The sequence below is a fragment of the Leucoraja erinacea genome, chromosome 7, assembly GCF_028641065.1.
Source record: "Leucoraja erinacea ecotype New England chromosome 7, Leri_hhj_1, whole genome shotgun sequence".
NCBI classification, from domain to species: Eukaryota; Metazoa; Chordata; class Chondrichthyes; order Rajiformes; family Rajidae; genus Leucoraja; species Leucoraja erinaceus.
In genome coordinates, this window is record NC_073383.1 from 62,554,694 (window position 1) to 62,575,133 (window position 20,440).

At 42.0% G+C, this 20,440-nt stretch overlaps 1 protein-coding gene across 4 annotated transcripts in view; it reads right to left on the bottom strand.

Moving 5' to 3' along the window:
• Positions 1-20,440, bottom strand: part of LOC129699054 (zinc finger E-box-binding homeobox 2-like) — a 137,200-nt gene that overhangs the window by 23,126 nt on the left and 93,634 nt on the right. For all 4 annotated transcript variants that reach the window (XM_055638670.1, XM_055638668.1, XM_055638667.1 and 1 more), the window contains exons 3-4: positions 20,025-20,282; positions 566-637 (exon numbers count right to left, since the gene is read on the bottom strand). In XM_055638670.1, coding sequence (XP_055494645.1) covers positions 566-637; positions 20,025-20,282 — 330 coding nt within the window. The remainder of the gene's footprint in view (positions 1-565; positions 638-20,024; positions 20,283-20,440) is intronic.

Genomic DNA, 20,440 nt, shown 5'->3' on the forward strand with positions numbered 1-20,440 from the left:
TCGAGGGGACTGTCGGGTCGTAGCACGGCGTCCGGCCCCGCCTCACCCATCCCGACGTAGTGCAGCCCATGGAGTGCAGCAGCAGTGCCTCGCCCGTGGCCCCGTCAGTTGGCAGCCCGGCCAACTGTCTGACCTTTGGACCTTCGCTTACCGCCGACACCACCACCCCTCCTTCTCATGGCCGATCATCGGTTCATGAGTTGGATGGGGTGCCGGACTTTGCGCGCGATGTCGCATGCCCCCCGGCGCCCGGGCCAAAACTCCTCAGCTGGCCCGCCGGCTGGGCTTTGTGTGCAGTCCAGCACCCGGGTCAACTCATCATTCACCCAGCCACGGCCGAGTCGGTCAACGAATTGCCGTCGGGAATTTGTCCCTTATTTTGACCTTTTTGTCCCTTATTTGGGAGTGAGAAAGTTGGCAACACTATTGGCAACCCTAACTATAAGAGCAGAACTTCAGAAAGTCATGTTTGAAAAATAAGTGACCACTGCTTCATGCTGAGCCTTTTAGAATAAAATATAATGCTCGTGAAAAAAATTCTTGAAATAACACCATATGTACTCACCTGTACCATTACCTCTCCTTGGCTGAAGTGTGACTTCAGGCCCCATAGTGTCATACTCTTCCTTCATTTCTTCTGTAAAGAAACAAAAGACAGAAGGGACTAAGTATTTCCGAACTTTTACTGTGGTGTTGTAACCTCCATACTGCCAGGAGAGTGAGGTTTTCTTTTAAGGTAAACACAGATTGCCTTAAACTGTTGCTTCCATCATCTTTGTTCTGCTCTTTTCAATGATTCCAATCACCCTATGCCAGACTAGTATTTATTTACCTTTAATGTTACAGCTAGCGGTGAAATAAAGAGGTACTCATGGAAGAAAATGGGGATTGAAAAGTCTCAACAATTAAAATGGAGGAGTGAAATAAGCACACACAAAAAGGGCTGCCAGCTTCGATAAACAAACAAAGCCGGCAATGTTAACTCACAAAGATACACTGATTTTAGGATATTTCAAAGAAGCGACTATTAGAAATATAACTATTGTACTGTACCATTGCTCATCTCATGTGACTCATGTGAGTCAGGCACATCAAAGGTTTTTCATCTTATGGCACTTTAACCAGCTGAGGAATAAAATGACACCATCCTTTTGCATAATAAAGGCAATGTTGGAGCTTTCTATTTCTCTGACCACGTCTCTAATCTTTTTTAGGTAAAGGGTGAGTGAGAGAGGTTCTTTGGTTCCGTGCTATCTGTTTGCTTCCACAACATTCATAAATAGGAACTATGTTTACAGATATTTTGTGAACTTAATTTTGTTGTTGCAGTTGCATAGACAGTGTGGCACCTAAAGTGAAAACCACTACAATCATGGCCTTGTAAACAAACTAGACTCAAAACAGAACATTCAAGCTGCGTAAAAGAGGCAGTATCCCTGGGGTTGATCCCCTGGTGCCAGGTTTGAAAGAAAGACGGACAGAAACATACTTTTTCTCGTTGTCCTCGAGTGCAAAATGATCAATGTACTGCAGTAAATAATACAACAGGCATGGATGGCACATATCAGAAAGCTTGCTTGTTAAACACTGCAGAGTACATATATTCTCTCACCACACACCACTCAATGATTCTTTTTCTTCAACAAATATGGGAATGCAATAAGCCTAACATACTCCTGAACAATCATAAAGTGCTATTATCTATCATGCATGGAATAAAATTTCAAAGAGGCACTTGGTTCTGGACACAAAGGTTTGAAGAAGCAAAAGGAGCAGATTTGCAGGTGATTTATTTGAGCATCTGTCAGTGATAATGATGTCATGTTTTCCAGCACACTGTGTCCACCACTGTTGGATAAAAGAATGTCAAGGACAATTCAAAACACAAAACTTTTATTGTGCTGTTACCGGAAGGAACAGCAAGAACTCGAGCAGGTCAACTATGCTCTTCAGCTGAGAATCTATTTCCTGCTAACAAAGTATAGTGACACGGGAGCAAAAGAGAGAGAGAGAGGGGGAGAGGGAGAGAGAGGGAGATAAAGAAAGAGACAGAGAAGGGCAACAGATCTGATAGAAAAGACAATCAGAGCTAGCACTAATGCTAAATATTTTGTGGAGTGGCAGAGAAATAACATTATTTTTGAGTTTGCTGGTGATTGACTAAAGTTGAAAAATATGTGTGTATATATTTTGTTACGTGCATGTGTACTTATATTGGGTGAATGGATCTACACTACATAGTACAGTGGCGGCGCGACTCACCCGTTGCAGCGGCCCCTACAGCCTGTCTGTCTTTTTTTTATTTTTTGTCTAGTTAAATGTAGTGTTTGCTGTTTTTTAATAGTATTTTTAAATGTGTCAATGTGGGGGGCGGGGGGGGGGGGGAGGGGGAAACTGTTTTAAATCTCTTCCCTGTCCGGGAGACCCGACTTCTTCCCTGTCGGGTCTCGGCTGTCGTTGGGGCCTAGCACCGTGGAGCGGCCTCCAGCCTGAACGACCCGGGGGCTCGGGAGACTGCGGAGCTGCGGAGCTGCGGAGCTGCGGACTACTCACCATCGTCGGGGGTGGCCGGCCTCGGAGCGTGGGGAGCGGCGGTGACTCGCTGCTGCGACTCGACTCCTGGGGCTCGGAGGCTCCAGCAACGCAGCCGCAGGTCCGGTGGACTGGGACATCGGGAGCTCGCGGGTCCGGGGGGAGAGAGAGAGACCGCTTCCCGGAGCTCCCGCAACGCGACTTCTCCAGCCCGTGTCGCGGGGTTGGAACAACCCGGACCGGGACAGTACATCACCCGGCGCGGCTTCATGGCCGTGGGACTCACCATCGCCCGTGGGGGTTCCAACCTTGGACTTTCAGACCGGGAGCGGGGCCGTAAATCGCCCCGCGCGGCCTAAAATGGCCGTGGGACTCATCATCGCCCGCCTGGGGCTTGGACATCGGGAGAGACACGGAGAACAGGGGAGAGAAAAGACTTGCCTTCCATCACAGTGGCTTCACTGTGATGGATGTTTGTGTGAATTTAATTATGTGTATGTCTGTAAGACAGTGTCTTTGTTTGTATGGCTGTGGAAACAACATTTCGTTTGAGTCTCACTGGGGCTCAAATGATAATAAATTTGTATTGTATTGTTGTATTGTATGTGTGTCCATATTCAGCAGGTTTGTAAATGTGTATGTGTGTAAAACTGTATAGATGGAGTTGTCGCTGGAGAGACAAAAAAAATGTAAATGGTTCAAGTAAAATTATACAGTCAAAGGGTGGAATTCATGTCATCAGGTGATAACATTATAAATGGGTTAGTGGATGGATTGTTGCTAAATGGCATTTTACTGTTAGGACATTCAGGGGCTGTGCCAATGGATTGAAGCGAGTTAATGGTCAACCTTCACTGTGTAAGGATCTCAAATCATTTTCCAGTCAACCTCTGTTTTTATCATGTCTCCGGATCCCTTATTTCTCCACAACCACCTCACCATAATTCTAAGATAGACACAAAAAGCTGGATTAACTCAGCGGGACAGGTAGTATCTCTGGAGAGAAGGAATGGGTGACATTTCGGATCGAGACCCTTCTTCAGACAATGAACGAAAGAAATGCAAAAAAGCAATGATGGTAAAGGAAACAGGCCATTATAAGCTGTTTGTAGGATGAAAATGAGAAGCTAGTGCGACCTGGGAGGGGGAGGGATAACGAGGGAATGCCGGGGCTACCTGAAGTGAGAGAAATCAATAGTCATACCACTGGGCTGTAAGCAGCCCAAGCGAAATATGAGATGCTGTTCCTCCAATTTGGGTTTAGCCTCACTCTGACAATGGAGGAGACCTAGGACAGATAGGTCTGTGTGGGAATGGGAAGGAGAATTAAAGTGTCCAGCAGCAGAGAGATCAGCATGGTTCAGGCAGGTTGAGCGAAAATGCTCATCGAAACGATCGCCCAGTCAGCGTTTGGTCTCGCTCTAACGGAAGGCAGAAAGGGGTGGAGATGGGAAAATGTGGCTCGTGGTGGGATCCCGTTGGAGGTGGCGGAAATTTTGGAAGATAATGTGTTGTATGCGACAACTGATGGGGTGGAAGGTAAGAACTAGGGGGACTCTGTCTCTAATGTGACTAGGGGGAGGGGGAGCAAGGGCGGAGCTGCGCGCTACCGAAGAGACACGAGTGAGGGCCTCTATGATGGGAGAGGGGAACCCCGTTTCCCAAAGAATGAGGACATCTCGGATATTCTGGTATGGAACACCTCATCTTGGGTGCAGATGCGGTGTAGACAGAGGAATTCGGAGTAGGGGATAGAGTCTTTGCAGGAAGCAGGGTGGAAAGAAGTATAGTCGAGATTGGTGTGGGAGTCATTCTGTTTTGAATTTCCCATCCCACCACATTCCCTAATGACCATCACCATAGTTTGACCTCCAACTTTAAATTGCCCTTGCTTTCCCTCTCTATCCCCTCTTCCTTCCCCGTTCTCCCACCAGTCTTACTGTCTCCGACTACATTCTATCTTTGTCGCGCCCACTCCCCTGACATGAGTCTGAAGAAGGGTCTCGACCCGAAACATCACCCATTCCTTCTCTCCAGAGAGGCTGCCTGTCCTGATGAGTTACTCCAGCATTTTGTGTCTACCATAGTTTGATATAGTGATAGGACCAATCAACGATTATGTGCTCTATCTTCAGATATTCAGCATTCAGGCCTCTTTGTGCATCAATCATAGGCAAGTAATGGTGAAAGACTGAAGAAGGGTCTCGACCCGAAACGTCACCCATTCCTTCTCTCACCCATTCCTTCTCTCCAGAGATGCTGCCTGTCCCGCTGAGTTACTCCAGCTTTTTGTGTCTATCTTCGGTTTAAACCAGCATCTACAGTTCCTTCTTACACATGGTGAAAGTCGTGCTGTAAAACCGAGTAGTGCAAGAAGGAGACACAAGAGAATTCAGATGCTGGAATCTTCTTCAGACTGATGATGGATCCCAACCTGAAACATCATCTGTCCATTTCCCTCTACAGATTCTGCCTGACCCACAGAGTTCCTCCAGCACTTAGTATTTTGCTGGGTATGGTAGGCAAATTTGTTTAGGAGGGAGTGAAGCCTTTCCTGAATGATAGGTATTGCCTGGTTTAGAGTGTGTGGAGATATTTCATAAGCAAGCATTGTATTCTTTGGAATTTAGTACACTAATGGGTAACGTTTTAAGTTTTTGAGATATAAAGTATAGGGTTTGGGAGGCACAAACTATTCCCTCTGGTTGGCAGTGGAAATTTGATCAGGCTATTTACGAGTGAAGTTAGGAAACAAATTTTGAACTCTTTTCCATAAATGGCAACTGATGCAAAGTCAATTGTCATTTTAAATCTGAGATTCAGAGAATCGTGTTTGTAAGTGACTTCAGGACGATGAAGCAGAATTGGAGTTAATTCTCAGGTCAAGGCGGGAAAGCGAGAAGCCATAATTTTCAGTTAATATCGCTCCCTTCATTGATGATAACTTCCATGTCTTGATTGAGTCAATCCATCACAAGACTTACTCCTACTCTCTCCCAACTGATCATGGTAATTTGTTCACATACAGTAACACTGTGCTATAGAAATGCTTAAATCTTGCAACTTCAGAACTTCGATATAGGAAATATGATAGACAATAGGTGAAGGAGTATGCCATTCAGCCCTTCGAACCAGCACCGCAATTCACTGTGATCATGGCTGGTCATCCACAATTAGTATCCCGTTACTGCCTTCTCCCCATATCCCTTGACTCCGCTATCTTTAAGAGCTCTACCTAACTCTCTCTTGAAAGCATCCAGAGAATCGGACTCCACTGCCTTCTGAGGCAGAGAATTCCACAGATTCACAACTCTCTGAGTGAAAACCTGTTTCCTCATCTCCGTTCTAAATGGCCTACCCCTCATTCTTAAATTATGGCCCCTGGTTCTGCACTCCCCCAATGTCAGGAACATGTTTCCTGCCTCTAGCATGTCCAATCCCTTAATAATCATGTGCTTCAATAAGATCCCCTCTCAACCTTCTAAATTCCAGTGTATTCAAGCCCAGTTGTTCCATTCCTATACTCAACTCCTCTTGTTATGAAGGCCAACATGCCATTAGGTTTCTTCAATGCCTGCTGTACCCGCATGCTTACTTTCAGTGACTGATGTACAAGGATCCCAGATCCCATTGTACTTCCCCTTTTTCCAACTTGACACTATTCAGATAATAATCTGCCTTCTTGTTCTTGCCAGCAAAGTGGACAACCTCATATTTATCCACATTAAAATGCATCTGCCCACTCACCCAACCTGTCCAAGTCACCCTGCATCCTCATAGCATCCTCCTCGCAGTTCACACTGCCACCCAGCTTTGTGTCATCTGCAAATTTGCTAATGTTACTTTTAATTAATTAATCTAAATTATCTATGATGAAAGAATGGGTCGACTGGGCTTGTATCCACTGGGATTTAGGAGGATGAGAGGGGATCTTATAGAAACATATACAATTCTTAAAGGATTATACAGGCTAGATGCAGGAAAAAAAGTTCCCAATGTTGGGGGAGTCCAGAACCAGGGGTAAGAATAAGTGGTAGGCCATTTAGGACTGTGATGAGGAAAAACTTTTTCACCCAGAGAGTTGTGAATCTATGGAATTCTCTGCCACAAAGGCAGTGGCGGCCAATTCACTGGATGTTTCCAAGAGATAGTTAATTTATCTCTTAGGGCTAAAGGAATCAAAGGATATGGGGTTAAAGCAGGAACGGGTTTTGGATGATCAGCCATGATCATCGGGAATGGCGGTGCTGGCTCGAAGGGCCAAATTGCTTACTCCTGCTCACTATTTTCTATATTTCTAAAAGCAAAGTGATATAAGCTGACTGAGTGGCATTCTGGTAGGTATCCCCCCCCCAAGATTAGTATCAATGAACACAATGACACAGTGTAAAATCCTCTATTTTTTTTTCAAATTGAAAGCGATTGGAGTTTCCTCATACCATGCTCAAGGATTTTCCATTGTTTTCAATATCTATCTCTTGCCATTTGTCCATCTGCAGTTAAAGGATAGCTCTGATCCAGGGGAAGGGTTAACCCATTTATAATGATGTTGGCTACTGAATCTCTAATGCCTGACCATTTCTTCAGAATGTAGCCTTGACAGCTTTGCAGTAGGCGTTATGCATGTTCTCTAGGGTGACCTTTCACTAGCCCATTGTATTTTTTAGCAATGTGGATTATTGCCAGACCTCAGTGAGGCTGGTATGACACTGCTATGCCTTCACTCGTGTAGGCGCAAACTGTGTGTGGATTGACTACACATAATGCTCTGTTCCATGAGAGCCTTTAGCATCAGTCATAGCAACCCGTAAGTCTTGTTACTTTAGAACATAACTATAAGAAAAAACTAAGTACTATGAACTCACTAAGTGACATTCTGGAAGGTATCGCCCACCAAGATTAGTTTCTCTGTACACTAATAAATTAAGGGTATACAATGTCTCAATCAGATCCCCCACAAGATATTATACGTGTTTTTTATCAACTTTTTGACAATTAGAATATCAAAGTACACCACATCAACATTACGTTGGCTCTCATTCTTCATAACTCTGCCTAGTCCCTACTGATAGTACCAATGTAAGCACAGCAGATGACTGTAGTATTAGGTTTGGCTGCAACATCGACCACTGTTAAGACAGCCTTTCCATTCACATGCAAACAATGGCTTCTTGCATGAAATATCTGAGGGCAACAACCACTCATGGTGCCCAACACCAGTCAGGGGAGCGGAGGAGACAAAGAGTTTTCCTGTTGTGGAGTAAAGGCAGAAAATACTTAATGTACTCTTGAATCTTTCCGCCTCCACTGACTAAAAGTTTGTTATAAAATTGTTTTAACTGAAAAAAATAATCTGATGCTATTCTAACCAACAGCTATACATGACTGAAAAAAATGAGGATAATTCCAGCACCTATAGCACCGGAGTACTATTATTTTTTTTTCCATTCCACCTCTATTACCTACACGGTATTATGTGCATGTTTATTTTGATTTGGAATTTTTATGTGACGGGGAAATCTTGTTTTTAAGATAAAAGCATTATTTGGGGGCAATATGCCTTTAGCATTTCAGGCCCAATTGACAATTGGCAACAGTCTGAAGAAGTGTTCCGTCCTGAAACATCACCTATTCCTTTTCTCCTGAGATGCTGCCTGACCCGCTGAGTTACTCTAGCATTTTGTGTCGATCTTCGGTATAAACCAGCATCTGCATTTCCTTCCTACACACCTTGACAATTACCTGCATTTTGGTTGATGTACTTCGGAAGTTCAATTATTGGATATTCAATCATATCACGCATTATCGTCGTGAAACACTTCACAAAGCACTTCTCACTGAATTACTTTTGAAAGCAGTGACTTTTCATGTGGGTAGTCAAGAGCTTAACTGATGAAACTTCACGAGAACATTAGAAGTGGGAGAGTGGCATGCAGCCCCTTCAGAATGCTCTGCAACTGCTGATCTTGAATCTCATCCATTTACTCATCTAATCATCGTATCCTCCAGTTCTCCCATTGTTAATAACATTCAAAGCCATCTTAAATATGGAATTTCAAGGATCTGCAGTTCTCTGCATGAAGAAAAAATTTGCATCATCACAGTCTTAAAAAATTGCTGTCTATTGGTCCTATGTGCCAGCAAGAAAGCCGTTTTTGAAAAACTATGAGACAGGTGCGGTTGATTTTCTGACTGGCCACTGCTAAATGCGAAAGAAATGAAGAAATCTCAGATAAAGGGAACAACATGACTAAATGCATGTTGGAATAGCATTAATATGTTTTCCCAGTTATGTAAGCTGAAGGTGTTCTTGGTTTCCTCTTACAATCACCCTCCGAGTCGCACATCTCCAACTCCCCATTTAACAACCTACCTGAGGATTATTGCTGGCCACACCGTGTCTTGCCGTTCAAAGCCTCCAGCCAGCAATATCCTGCTAATACAGTTGGTGCTCGCATCTTGCCTCCCTCCGCAAAATAAAGTGGTATTCCTAATGTGTCTGCCAATTCAGGAGAATGGGCCAGATTTCTAAGCTAGGGTGCCTCCAATTTTTCAGAAGCAATGTTCTCAGAAGGATGTACAGAGGTATTTTTGAGGCAATATTAGGTCTTCTGAATTGGAAAGCCTATGTTTTGGTTAATGTACTTTTGAGGTTCAATTATTTAATATTCAATTGGATTACCTTAAAATACTTTACAAAGCACTTCTCACCAAATAATTCTTGAAATCTTCCCATTTGTTGCTTTTCCCTACTTTTTTAGATCCTGACTTGTTAAATTAAATTTAAGTACATGTTTATTGTAAGGAATTAAACTTGATGTGGTTGATTGCAAATACAACAAATTATATCAAAAATCAAATTAGATTTGACACTATTATTCCTTTGATTCCCATCACAACATACATGTAATTGTAGCCTGTGTTTAAATAAGTTACAAATACACACTTCAACTGAATTCAGCACACAAGTTGGATTCTTTTTTGAACTTGAGGTTCAAGAGGGAGGAATTATGTTGCATTTAACAAATGCCAGAGCTCTCTTTGAATCAACACAGGCATTTGTTAAATGTAACTCATTTTCAAATCCTAGTGTCAGTTCTGACAATCCACACAAATTATTCCAATCAGTTAAAGGATATTTGAGTGGCTGAATCGGGACATTGAACTTGTAGACGGAAGTTAAACTGATTGGAATCTTCACAGGAAAAGGCAAAAGAGATTACACAGAAAAGATTACAGGAAAGAAAGGAACTATATTACCTATAAAAGGATATGTTTTCATTACATTGCAACATTTTCATTGCTTTTCTTCTTAAGGTTTAGATAACACTGTTAAAGAGTAACTGTATTGTATTGATTAAACTATGTCCTGATTATATTTACATTGATTAGCATGTGTGAGATCCATGGTGATGGTAACTTGGATTCAGAATTTGTGTTCCCATACAAGACAGAGGATAGTGGTGGAAAGGCATTATTCTGGCAGAGGTCTGTTCCACATAGATTATTGCTGGGACCTCTCTCTTTTATGATATTATGGATAACTTGGATGAAAGTTGCCACCTTTGGAGGAGCTAGATCTAGCACAAACTATTTAATGGGGCAATAACATAAAATACATAGCTTTCTTCAAGATCAACTAAATTCCTGGGGTGGGAGATTGCAACCTTCACGTGGTCTGCCCTGTTTCGACGAATGCAATCAACCTGGTGTGCACAATCAAATAATATCAAACAGAACAAGTTGTCCTACAACTTTAGGCTGTGCATACCATACGCAAAAAGAAGAAGAGAACTAATGTCTTGTCAATTTGGTACTGCCTGAAAGCACTTCTATTGGCCTGAAGGCTGGTCTTCCATTCTAAGTAGAACCAAGATTCAGATGTTCCAAATTGCTTTGCATCCAGTGACAAATTGGAAATGGTGCTGAAGAGATTAACCAGGATATTATCTTGGCTTGTGAGCTTGAGTTGCAGGGAGGGGTTGGATATGCTGCGACTTTTACCTTTGGAGCTTAGGACGCTGAGGGTACACAAAATCCTGAGGGACATGGATAAATTGAACACTCACAGTCTTATTCCCAGGGCAGAGGATTCTAAAACTAAAGGAAAGAAGCTGAAGTTGAGAGGGGAGTGATTTAACTGGGACCTCAAGGGCACCTTTTTCACTCAGAAGATAGTTTGTATCTGGAATGAGCTGCCAGAGGAAACCATAGAAGAAATAATTACAGCTTTTAAAATACTTTTGGACATATATATAGATAGGAAAGGTTTAAGAGGGCTTTGGGCCAAATGCAGGCAAAATGGTAACTTAGTCAGCATGGACAAGGTGGGCTAAAGTTTAGTTTAGTTTAGTTTCGATATACAGCATGGAGACATGCCCTTTGGCCCACCAGGTCCATGCCAACACCAATCAACCATTCACATAACATTTATGTTATCCCACTTTCTAATCCACTCTGTATACATTAGGGGCAATGTTACAGTGGTCAATTAACCTACAAACCCACATGCTTTTGGGATCTGGGAGGAAATCGGAGCACACGGAGGAAACCCATGCAATTACAGGGAGAACGTGCAAACTTCATACAGATGGCACCCACGATTAGGATCGAACCTGGGACTCTGAGGCTGTGAGGCAGCAGATCTACCAACTGTGCCACTGTGCTGCCCACAAAAGGCCCTGTGTCCATACAGTACAGCTCTGTGACTCTATGATGTACCTCTGATTGATGGAATAAATGTTGTATTGTAATAAACAGTACATAAGGAGAATTTCTAAGAGTGGCTCAATTGTCAGTAGTGAAATGAACAATGTTTGTTTATTGAAGATACCCAAGTTGACACATAATAACTTAAAATTTAGCTTGTGATTCAATCTGCAACAAAAGTTTGGACTGTGTATTAAGGTTAACAACACTCGGAATCATTCTTCTCATTAGATGCATGAAAACGATTCAATCTAAAAGATTAATTTATATATGTTAGTGCCTTTTGTAGGAGTTACATTTCCTTGGGCAATCATCTTCTACCCTAATTAAACATATTTATCTTTCTCCCATTCGCTGTTACTTCTTTATTACGTTTTAACTTTATTGTTAACAGTTACATATTTTTCAAGTGTAAATTTATTAAGTGTAAAGGTTAGAGCTGTGAGTGATTGTGAATTATTAGAGTCACAAAAGCATATGATCCACAGCTTTATATTTACAACACAAAATATTATGGTAATTTTTGTGCTGAGGCATAACTTTCCTACTAGTACACATTCTGCAGCATGATCTCCTACAGCCTGCTTTTGAAAATAAAGTCAAAGACTTTTTGTAGAATTATTAAGGAAATGCAACTAAAGTGAAATCCCTTGTGCTAGGGTACTAACTTTAACCAAGACTCATGTGCTAGATATTCTAGCACTGTGTACAGAAATGAATGTGGCTAATATTCAAGCCTGTGAAAAAGACAATGCAAATGCAGCTAAGATCCCGAGCAACGTTGTCTTACTGAGCAGCAGAAATAGGTTCAATGGGCTGATTGACCTGCTCTTGTTTATTTATTCCTTTGGAACAACATCCTATGCGAGACTTTGGACAGATTTTATCCTAAGTACATAATTACATGTAGGAAGGGAGTCCAGCTTTGCTCTCTGAGCATGAAAATGTGCATGCTGTGAATGTGTATTGGACATTGTCCAAATGTAGTGCACCATTTTGGGTTAATTCGCCAGAAGCACTGTGTTACAAAGTGCTCCCTTTGGAATGATCATTTCCACCTAGCAAATATAACTACTCGTACTTCCTACACCCAAATACTGCTGCCCCACCTGGAAAAACTGGGTGCACTGATGCCTGTTTATAAACAATAGCACGTATTTCAAAAGTGGACAAGATATCTGACCATAGACAGATAAGACTAGGGTTGAGGCAAATGTAATCAGCCCAACGTCTGCTCAGCCACTTGAGGAAGAAGAGGGTAATGATGGTGGGTTGCTGTAATCACAGGTCCATCTAGGTTGAGCTGTCTCCTCTAACCCTAACCAATGACCATTAAGGTTTAAGATCAGGGCAATCGGCCTTGCTGTCACTGCAGTTTTTTTTTTTTAAGTGGTTGCGAAATATCCCACAGGACACCTACTTCCTTCTTTTCAGGTGCCCGGACTTGCAGCTGACATTTGTCAGCTTGCTTAAAACTAAATAAATTGCTGCTTTGCAATAAGAAAAATCCTATTCTCCTGCTGTTCTCATGCATTTGCTGCAACTACATGGGAATTCTCCTGAACATTCTTAAAATGGTGCCGTGAGGGTCAAGGGGAGCACAATTCACAGCCCTACTTTTGGAATCTGCTGAAGCTTTGTAATCCTCATTGCATGCAGTGGCAACGTAGCTTAGTTGTGCTTCTTGGCATGAACCGAAAGTTCTGTTTCCCCTTGCTCTCTGTAAATGCTGACTCTTATTGAGGTACGGTTCTGAGAGGTCAGCAGTCAGTTTTTATCACAGCAGCAGCTTCAACATGACCTGGCCGTTTGACTGTAGTGATTATCACTTGTTGGCCGGAGGAATGCAACAACCGATTCGGATCTCTGACTGAGCAACCTGTGGAGTAGAGGTGCAGCCTTGAGCATTATCAACACTCCATCAGGAAGTCACACATATTCAATTCAGTGCGCACGGTAGATCAGCTGGTCAGCTGAAGGCTGGCTCTTACATCAAGCAAGGTCACATGTCAGTAAAACTGAGCAGGAGGACAGTGGGGGACAAATGCAAGTGAGTCAAGGCTAAAAGCCCATAGCATTCTCGACCTCACAAATCATAGTTTGAAGTCACTGAAGGGACAATTGGGCAGCGTTTGAGTAACAAGTAATTTTCCCCACTTCTACTTCAGCTTTCAATTGGGGACCCTGAAGATCTAATGTGCCAATATTGTTCTGACTATCCATCATGAGACTTCTTTCAATGTCCATGGACACAATCTGAGCACACAGGTAGTGCTAACTGATATAAGACCACATTTCCAGTCTGGTTTCTCGTGGATAGCAAGCATAGAAAATCATGTCAATGGAGGAGACTACAAATGCTGTAATCCAGAGCAAGAAACAATCTGTTGGAAGAACTCAGCGGGTTGAGCAGTATCTGAGAGAAATGATTTGTCGACTTTTCGGGCCGAGACCTGCAGCAGGATAAGAATCATGTCCCTGCTCCCTGAAATCACTGGAAGTCAAAAGCTGATACATGTGGCTTTCATTCCCTTAGCCAGGGATTTGAATTGTGATGTCCTGGGTGATTCTCTTTGGGATCTTCCTAGTCAATCAGATTTTACTTTCCATTGACTTAGATAGGCCATGAATTATAAAATAGGAGCAGGGTTGTCTGAAGCCTTACAGCTCCAAGTGGATATATATCTTTAAATGGTGATAGCTTACAATTGTCCACAGATTAAAGGGTTCAAGTAAGACAAAATGACAAAGATGACATTATCTGCAGCATCTTGTACTCACCCAATGTGTCAGAGGCAATGAACCAGACAGGAAACATTTGTGAGCCCCTGCAAATTTTGTTTTTTAATATATAAGCAGAAAGGACGTTGAGGCATATACTGTAACCTTATCATGGTGCTTAATGCCACTTAGCTATTACAATCACCATGATTTATCTGCTGTATTTTTAAAGTTTAGATTCTTGTTTGTGTCACACTTACTTCAGGTGTTATGATTCTGGCTGATATGTCATTTGCCATGACAAGGTGTCAAGAGTTTAAGCAGTGGGTCTTGTACATGTGGATTATACTTACCATTCAGAGCTCCCATGTGAATGGTTCATTGAGTGTTTATTTCGTATTCTCCCCCTAATACATGGCCTGTAGTTATTGCCACCCACCTGTGTCCATGCATACCTTGCGAACCCAGCAGTCCATAGGCAATTTGAAATACTATCTAAATGCCTGTTACATCTGAGCTACAGACTCCACCATACAAAACAAAAACTTCACACTAAAGACTTTGACCACAACCTTCCCTGCCAAATGGCAACTATCCACAAGTCACCAGCCTGTTGTCCTGAAGTGGAGCAATGAGAACAGAGAGGAGCAAAGAAGGTGGCACAGTTAGTGTAGCTTATGTCTCACAGCGTCAGACGCCAGAGTGTTGTCCTGATTTCAGGTGCTGTTTGTATGGAGTTTACATATTCTCCCAGTGATCACGTGAGTTTCCTACCTCATCCCAAAGATGAGCGGGTCGGTAGATTTCCCCAGTATGTTTGCAAACTGCCCGCAGTACATTTCAGTACATTGCTGGGAATGTGGGGTGAATAAAAAATGGAATTAATGTATGATTAGTATAAATGGATGGTTGAAGGTCTACGTGGGCTCAGTGAGCCAGAAGGAACGCTTTCCACACTGTATTTATCTGTGATTGTATGGTACAGAAAGAGAGATAATTTGAGGATAAATTAAGGTAGACAGGTTGGACTAGTGTAGATGGGACATCTTGGTCAGCATGGGTAAGTTGGGTCGAAGGGCCTGTTTCCTTGATGTATCAGTATTATCTATGCCTCTATGAGAAGCAGATGTACAGGGAAAGAGAATGTGATAAGCAGCGGAGATGATTATTAGTGAGAGAGGATTCAGTAATAGGGGTAATGTTTGATGAATGTAGCAGTGTGGTCTTTATATGTGACAATGTGGAAGTGGAAAGAACCATTTATAGTGGAAGTAGCGGAGACTGGTACATGGAATGGTGTATTTTACTTCGGAGTCACGTGAGTGACAACGTGAAGAACCCTGCCAGGACGCATGCGTGTCATATCGCTACACGCATTGCAACGAGTCACAGCAGGGGGAACGACGTTCCCCTTAGCGGCAGAACATCAGCCCCCAGGCTGTTCACAAATATTTTGAAACCAGCCCTAGCGTTACTGTGGAAACAAAAACACATGGTAATGGCATATCTAGATGACATACTTATTGTTGGCAAAACTTTGGAATTGGCTAAACAAGCGGTAACAGCCACAAAACAATTGTTTGAAAAACTGGGGTTTATCATCCATCCAGTTAAGTCTAAATTAACGCCTTCAACAAAAAAGGATTATCTGGGGTTCACCATTAACTCAGTTCTCATGTCAGTGACTTAAGGTTACAGCCTTAATAGAGGCTTGTAGCGAAATCATTGACATCACCAAACTATCCATTAGACTGGTAGCTAGAATAATTGGGAAGATAGTGGCTGCATTTCCGGCCACACAATTCGGACCTTTACACTATCGAAATTTACAGAGAGCAAAAATAAGAGCACTCAAAATTAATGGTGGCCATTTTGACGACCAATGAAGCTACCAACAGAGGCCATAATGGAACTAAAATGGTGGGAACATAACATCAGGTATTGTTCCAATCCAATAATTATCAGCAAACCGTCTATGGTACTACAAACTGATGCCAGTGCACTTGGTTGGGGTGCTACCAATTCCATCTCCAGCTGTGGAGGGAGATGGAATGCACAGGAGGCATCATTATTACAAACACTGGGCATAAACTACCTGGAAATGTTAAGTGCATTCCATGGCCTTAAGTCATATTGTTCTGGGTTAAATCACCAGCATGTTAGACTACAGATTGACAACACCACCGTGGTAGTATATATCAACCATATGGGTGGAAACAAATCGACATCACTTGACAATCTGGCCAACACAATTTGGCAATAGTGTATCCAGAGAGATATTTGGATATCAGCTACCTACTTACCAGGTAAACTAAATTTAGTGGCAGACACCAGGTCACGCAAATTCAATGAAAACACTGAATGGATGTTGGATAAAAATGTATTTGCTGAAATTACAGCACGGTATGGAACACCAGATATCGATCTTTTCGCATCCAGGCTCAATCACCAGTTATCAAATTATGTTTCATGGGAACCAGACCCTGGGGCAGCGGCAACAGATGCATTTTCGCTGCATTGGGGGAAATTGTTTATTTATGCATTCCCTCCTTTCTGCCTCATCAGTCGGGTATTAAGGAAAATACAGCAAGACTCTGCGTCTGGTATTTTGATAGTACCCGATTGCCCTACTAATGGTTCTCGGTGATACTAGACATGGTATTAGAACCATGCATCACCATCCATCATAGACCTAATTTACTGGTCCATCCAGTAACAACGGAAAGTCACCCATGTCATAATTATATAAACCTATTAATTTGTAGAGTTTGAAAGCACCTCTACAACACCTGGGACTGACGGACCGAACAATGGATATGATTGCATCGGCCCACAGACAGTCCACCAAAAAACAGTACTTGGTGTCATCAAGAAATGGGAAGTACTGTCACAACAATAAACAACACCCACAGATCTATGAACATCCCGTCTGTTCTGGAATTCCTGGCAAGCCTCCATTACGATGAGAGGCTCAGTCATAGTGCCATCAACTGCGCCAGAAGTGCTCTGTGAACATACCTGTGGCAAGGAACAGAGCGGCATTCCGTTGGGACACACCCTGGTAACCAAACTCATGAGGGGCATTTTAATGTTAATCCCCCAAGAACCAGGTACTCCCAAATATGTGATGAGAGCATTGTACTGACCATGTTAAGAAACTGGTCTCCAGCTACAGCTCTGTCCCTACAGAAACTGACTATGAAAACAGTCATGCTGATGGCCTTTGGTCCAGTCACTACAGAAACTAAGGCTGGACAACATGACTATTTCATCTGGAAATTTAACTTTTCACATCAATGAATTAGTCAAACAGAACAGACAGGGGTCAGCAGGCCTAAAAACAGAATTCAGGGCATACCCGACAGATGATCGTCTCTGTATTGTAACACATTTATTATTATATATGGAGTATATTAAGATCATCAGAGGGAAAGAAATGTCACTTTTAATCAGCTACAAACAGCCACTCAAAACAGTGACAGTCCAGACCATCTCTAGAGGGCTAAAACAGGTCCTAATAAGGCTGGAGTGGACACTAGCATTTTAAATCTCACTCCACCAGGGCTGCAGCTACATCAGCAGCTATGAAGTTGGATGTTCCTATGGACCAAATCCTCAAGACAGCAGGATGGTCAACGGAGAAAACTTTCCAACGATTTTATAACAAACCAGTCATTGAACCTGGAACATTTGCAGAAACAATTTTAAGTTCTGTAATATAATTTACCCCATAAATAGGGGCTATAATTTGGTGTTAATATATTTATCGTTGGGTTTTCAATATCGTATTGATGTCTAATGATGTTAACATTATTCTCCCCATAATCAAGGCAGATGTGATGCATGGACTCGTTTCCACGGCATGAAATCACAGAGCTTTAAAATCTTCACGTAGTCACTCACGTGACTCCGAAGTAAAATAGTAAGATTAAACGAGAACTTACCAATTTGAAGTTTGATCATTATTTTATGAGGAGTAACGTTGAGGCATTACGTGCCCTCCGCTCCCACCCTTGATCATATACTCAACTGGTATCTCTTCTCTAATCTTACTATGTTTAGTCATTACAGTTATCTGTGATTTCACACCGCTGCTTTGAAGAATGACACGCATGCGTCCTGGCGGGGTTCTTCACGTAATCCCTCAACGTTACTCCTCATAAAATAACAATCAAACTTCAAACTGGTAAGTTCTCGTTTAATCTTACTATTTCTGTTCTGTAAACTCTACATGTGAAAATGTGTCTTCTGACTCATCATGAACTGTACCATTACCTTTTAACATGAAACATGACAGATTTTTTAGCAAGTAAGCGATTTTCCTGCAACTGCAATATATTTTTTCGACAGTGCATAAGAGCAGCTTGTGTGATGAGGGGCTTATCCAATGTTATTACTTCACCGCATCTCTCCTCACGCTGGCCAAACTAACAAATTACACCCAATTTACCTTTAAGTCAATCACTCACAGCAGTTTGAAAACATGCTCAGCTATTTTGTGTCCTTCTTTCCCTTCATCAAAAGTGTGTTCCCAAGCAAATCATTAAAGATGGTAAATCTCAGTACCATGTGTTAAAGAATCCCCAAAATGTGCATGCTTTTAAAGAATAATTTTACAAGACAGTGCTGACAACAGGAGGGCCAGCCAAATCGCATGACGCAATGAAGCTAAGTTTAACAGATACAGATATGAACAGAGTTTGCATCTATTGTGACAATTGTTCCGATTCAGCTATTACTGTAACTGGGCTCAGCAGTTCCTCTAAGCCAACTCCTGTAGCAAATGGTTCAAGTGGCCAAGTAATACATATTTTTAAAGGCGAGCAAAAGGTAGGGTGCAAGTGAAGAAAAACTTTCTAAAACAGTGTTGATATAATTTACAATTCACTGCCTGCAAGGCTGATGGGTACAGACTCACTTAGGATTTCAAATGAGAATTGGAGAAGAACGAGGGGAAATAGTTTGCAGAACTGTACAGAAAGACAAAGGAAAGAGTCTGGCAGTACAAGGCCCTAATGGCTAGAAGGTTTCCTTCTGTACCATGACAATTCCTTGACTTTATGAATGTTGCAATCAAAATGTGGGGTGAATTTAGCATATGCCTATGTTTTATTTGATCTGCTCTGTGACACCAAGTATGGCATCAACTATGACCTATATAATAACATTTTAAGTATTGAATAAATGGAAATAAAAGCATGTGTGGCACAGTGGTAGAGTTGCTGCCTTACAGCGCCCGAGACCTGGGTTCGATCCTGACCACGGGTGCTTGTCTGTACAGAGTTTGTACGTTTGTGGGTTTTCTCCGAGTTCTGCCCAAAGACGCTCCAAAGACGTACAGGTTTGTAGGTTACTTGGTTTGGTATGACTATAAAATATCCCTGGTGTGTGTAGGATAGTGTTAATGTGCAGGGATCATTGGTCGACGCAGACTTGATGGGCCGAAGAGCCTGTTTCCATGCTGTATCTTTAAACTAAACTAAACTAAAAGCACTTTTTAACATTTGCTATTAAGATATGTCGACCACAGCTGGAATTGTAATCTCAGATTATATTTTAAACAGTTTTAATGGTTATTCCACTGATCTCAACTCTATATATTAGAGCATGTAGCTCTTTGATTGACAGGGGATATTAGTGGAATTTTTTTAATGTCATTTTATGGGGACTATAGCCCTTAGAAAGGATGATGAAGTGATATTATTTACCTATAATTAAGCAATAATTACATCTGCACTACTCCCCAATGTTTTTCTTTAATTAAATTCAACACAAGGTAAGTGAAAGATCCATAAAACTGATAACAGGGGCCTTTTATGAGTTTAACCTTTGGTTTACAAAGTTGCATTGGCTTCTAAAGGGTGTCACTAGTTTAATATACAACAGTGGTTGACTTAACAAGCAATATTACAAACTTTAAAAATGTGTAGTTCATTCCACAGTTTAACCCACACGTTGAGTCTGATAAATTGGAATGAAGTATTTTGTGGAAGGCCAACAACAGATATATTTTTTTTTTAATTGAGTATCGGTCTTATTCTTAGTCCAGACGTTTGACTTACCAGTACCATCCATTGAGACGGGTAGTGTCTCCCTGCTGTGCCAGGTGTGGTCCATGCCGCAATCTCTCTTCTCACTTTCTTCGTCTTCTCTTGGCAACAATATTTGTTTCCCATGTGGGGAAGAATCGTGGTTGGGCATAGTCACTGGACTGGAGTCGCGGTCCAGGGCGTTCATAATACTGTCTTCTTCTGCAATGTGAAGCTTGTCTTCATCGTCTGTTTCCGAACCCGTGTCCACTACATTCTCATAGTTCAAAACTGTAGCGGAGAAAAGGAGAATTGGAGATGCTGGAGTTAAAAAAATAAAAATAAATAGGTGGACAAAACCATAGCTTTTCATGAAGCAAAGTACATTGCAAGCTGCACAGTTCTTACATTCTTCCAGACCTGACCATGTCTTAACTTTTTTTAATGAA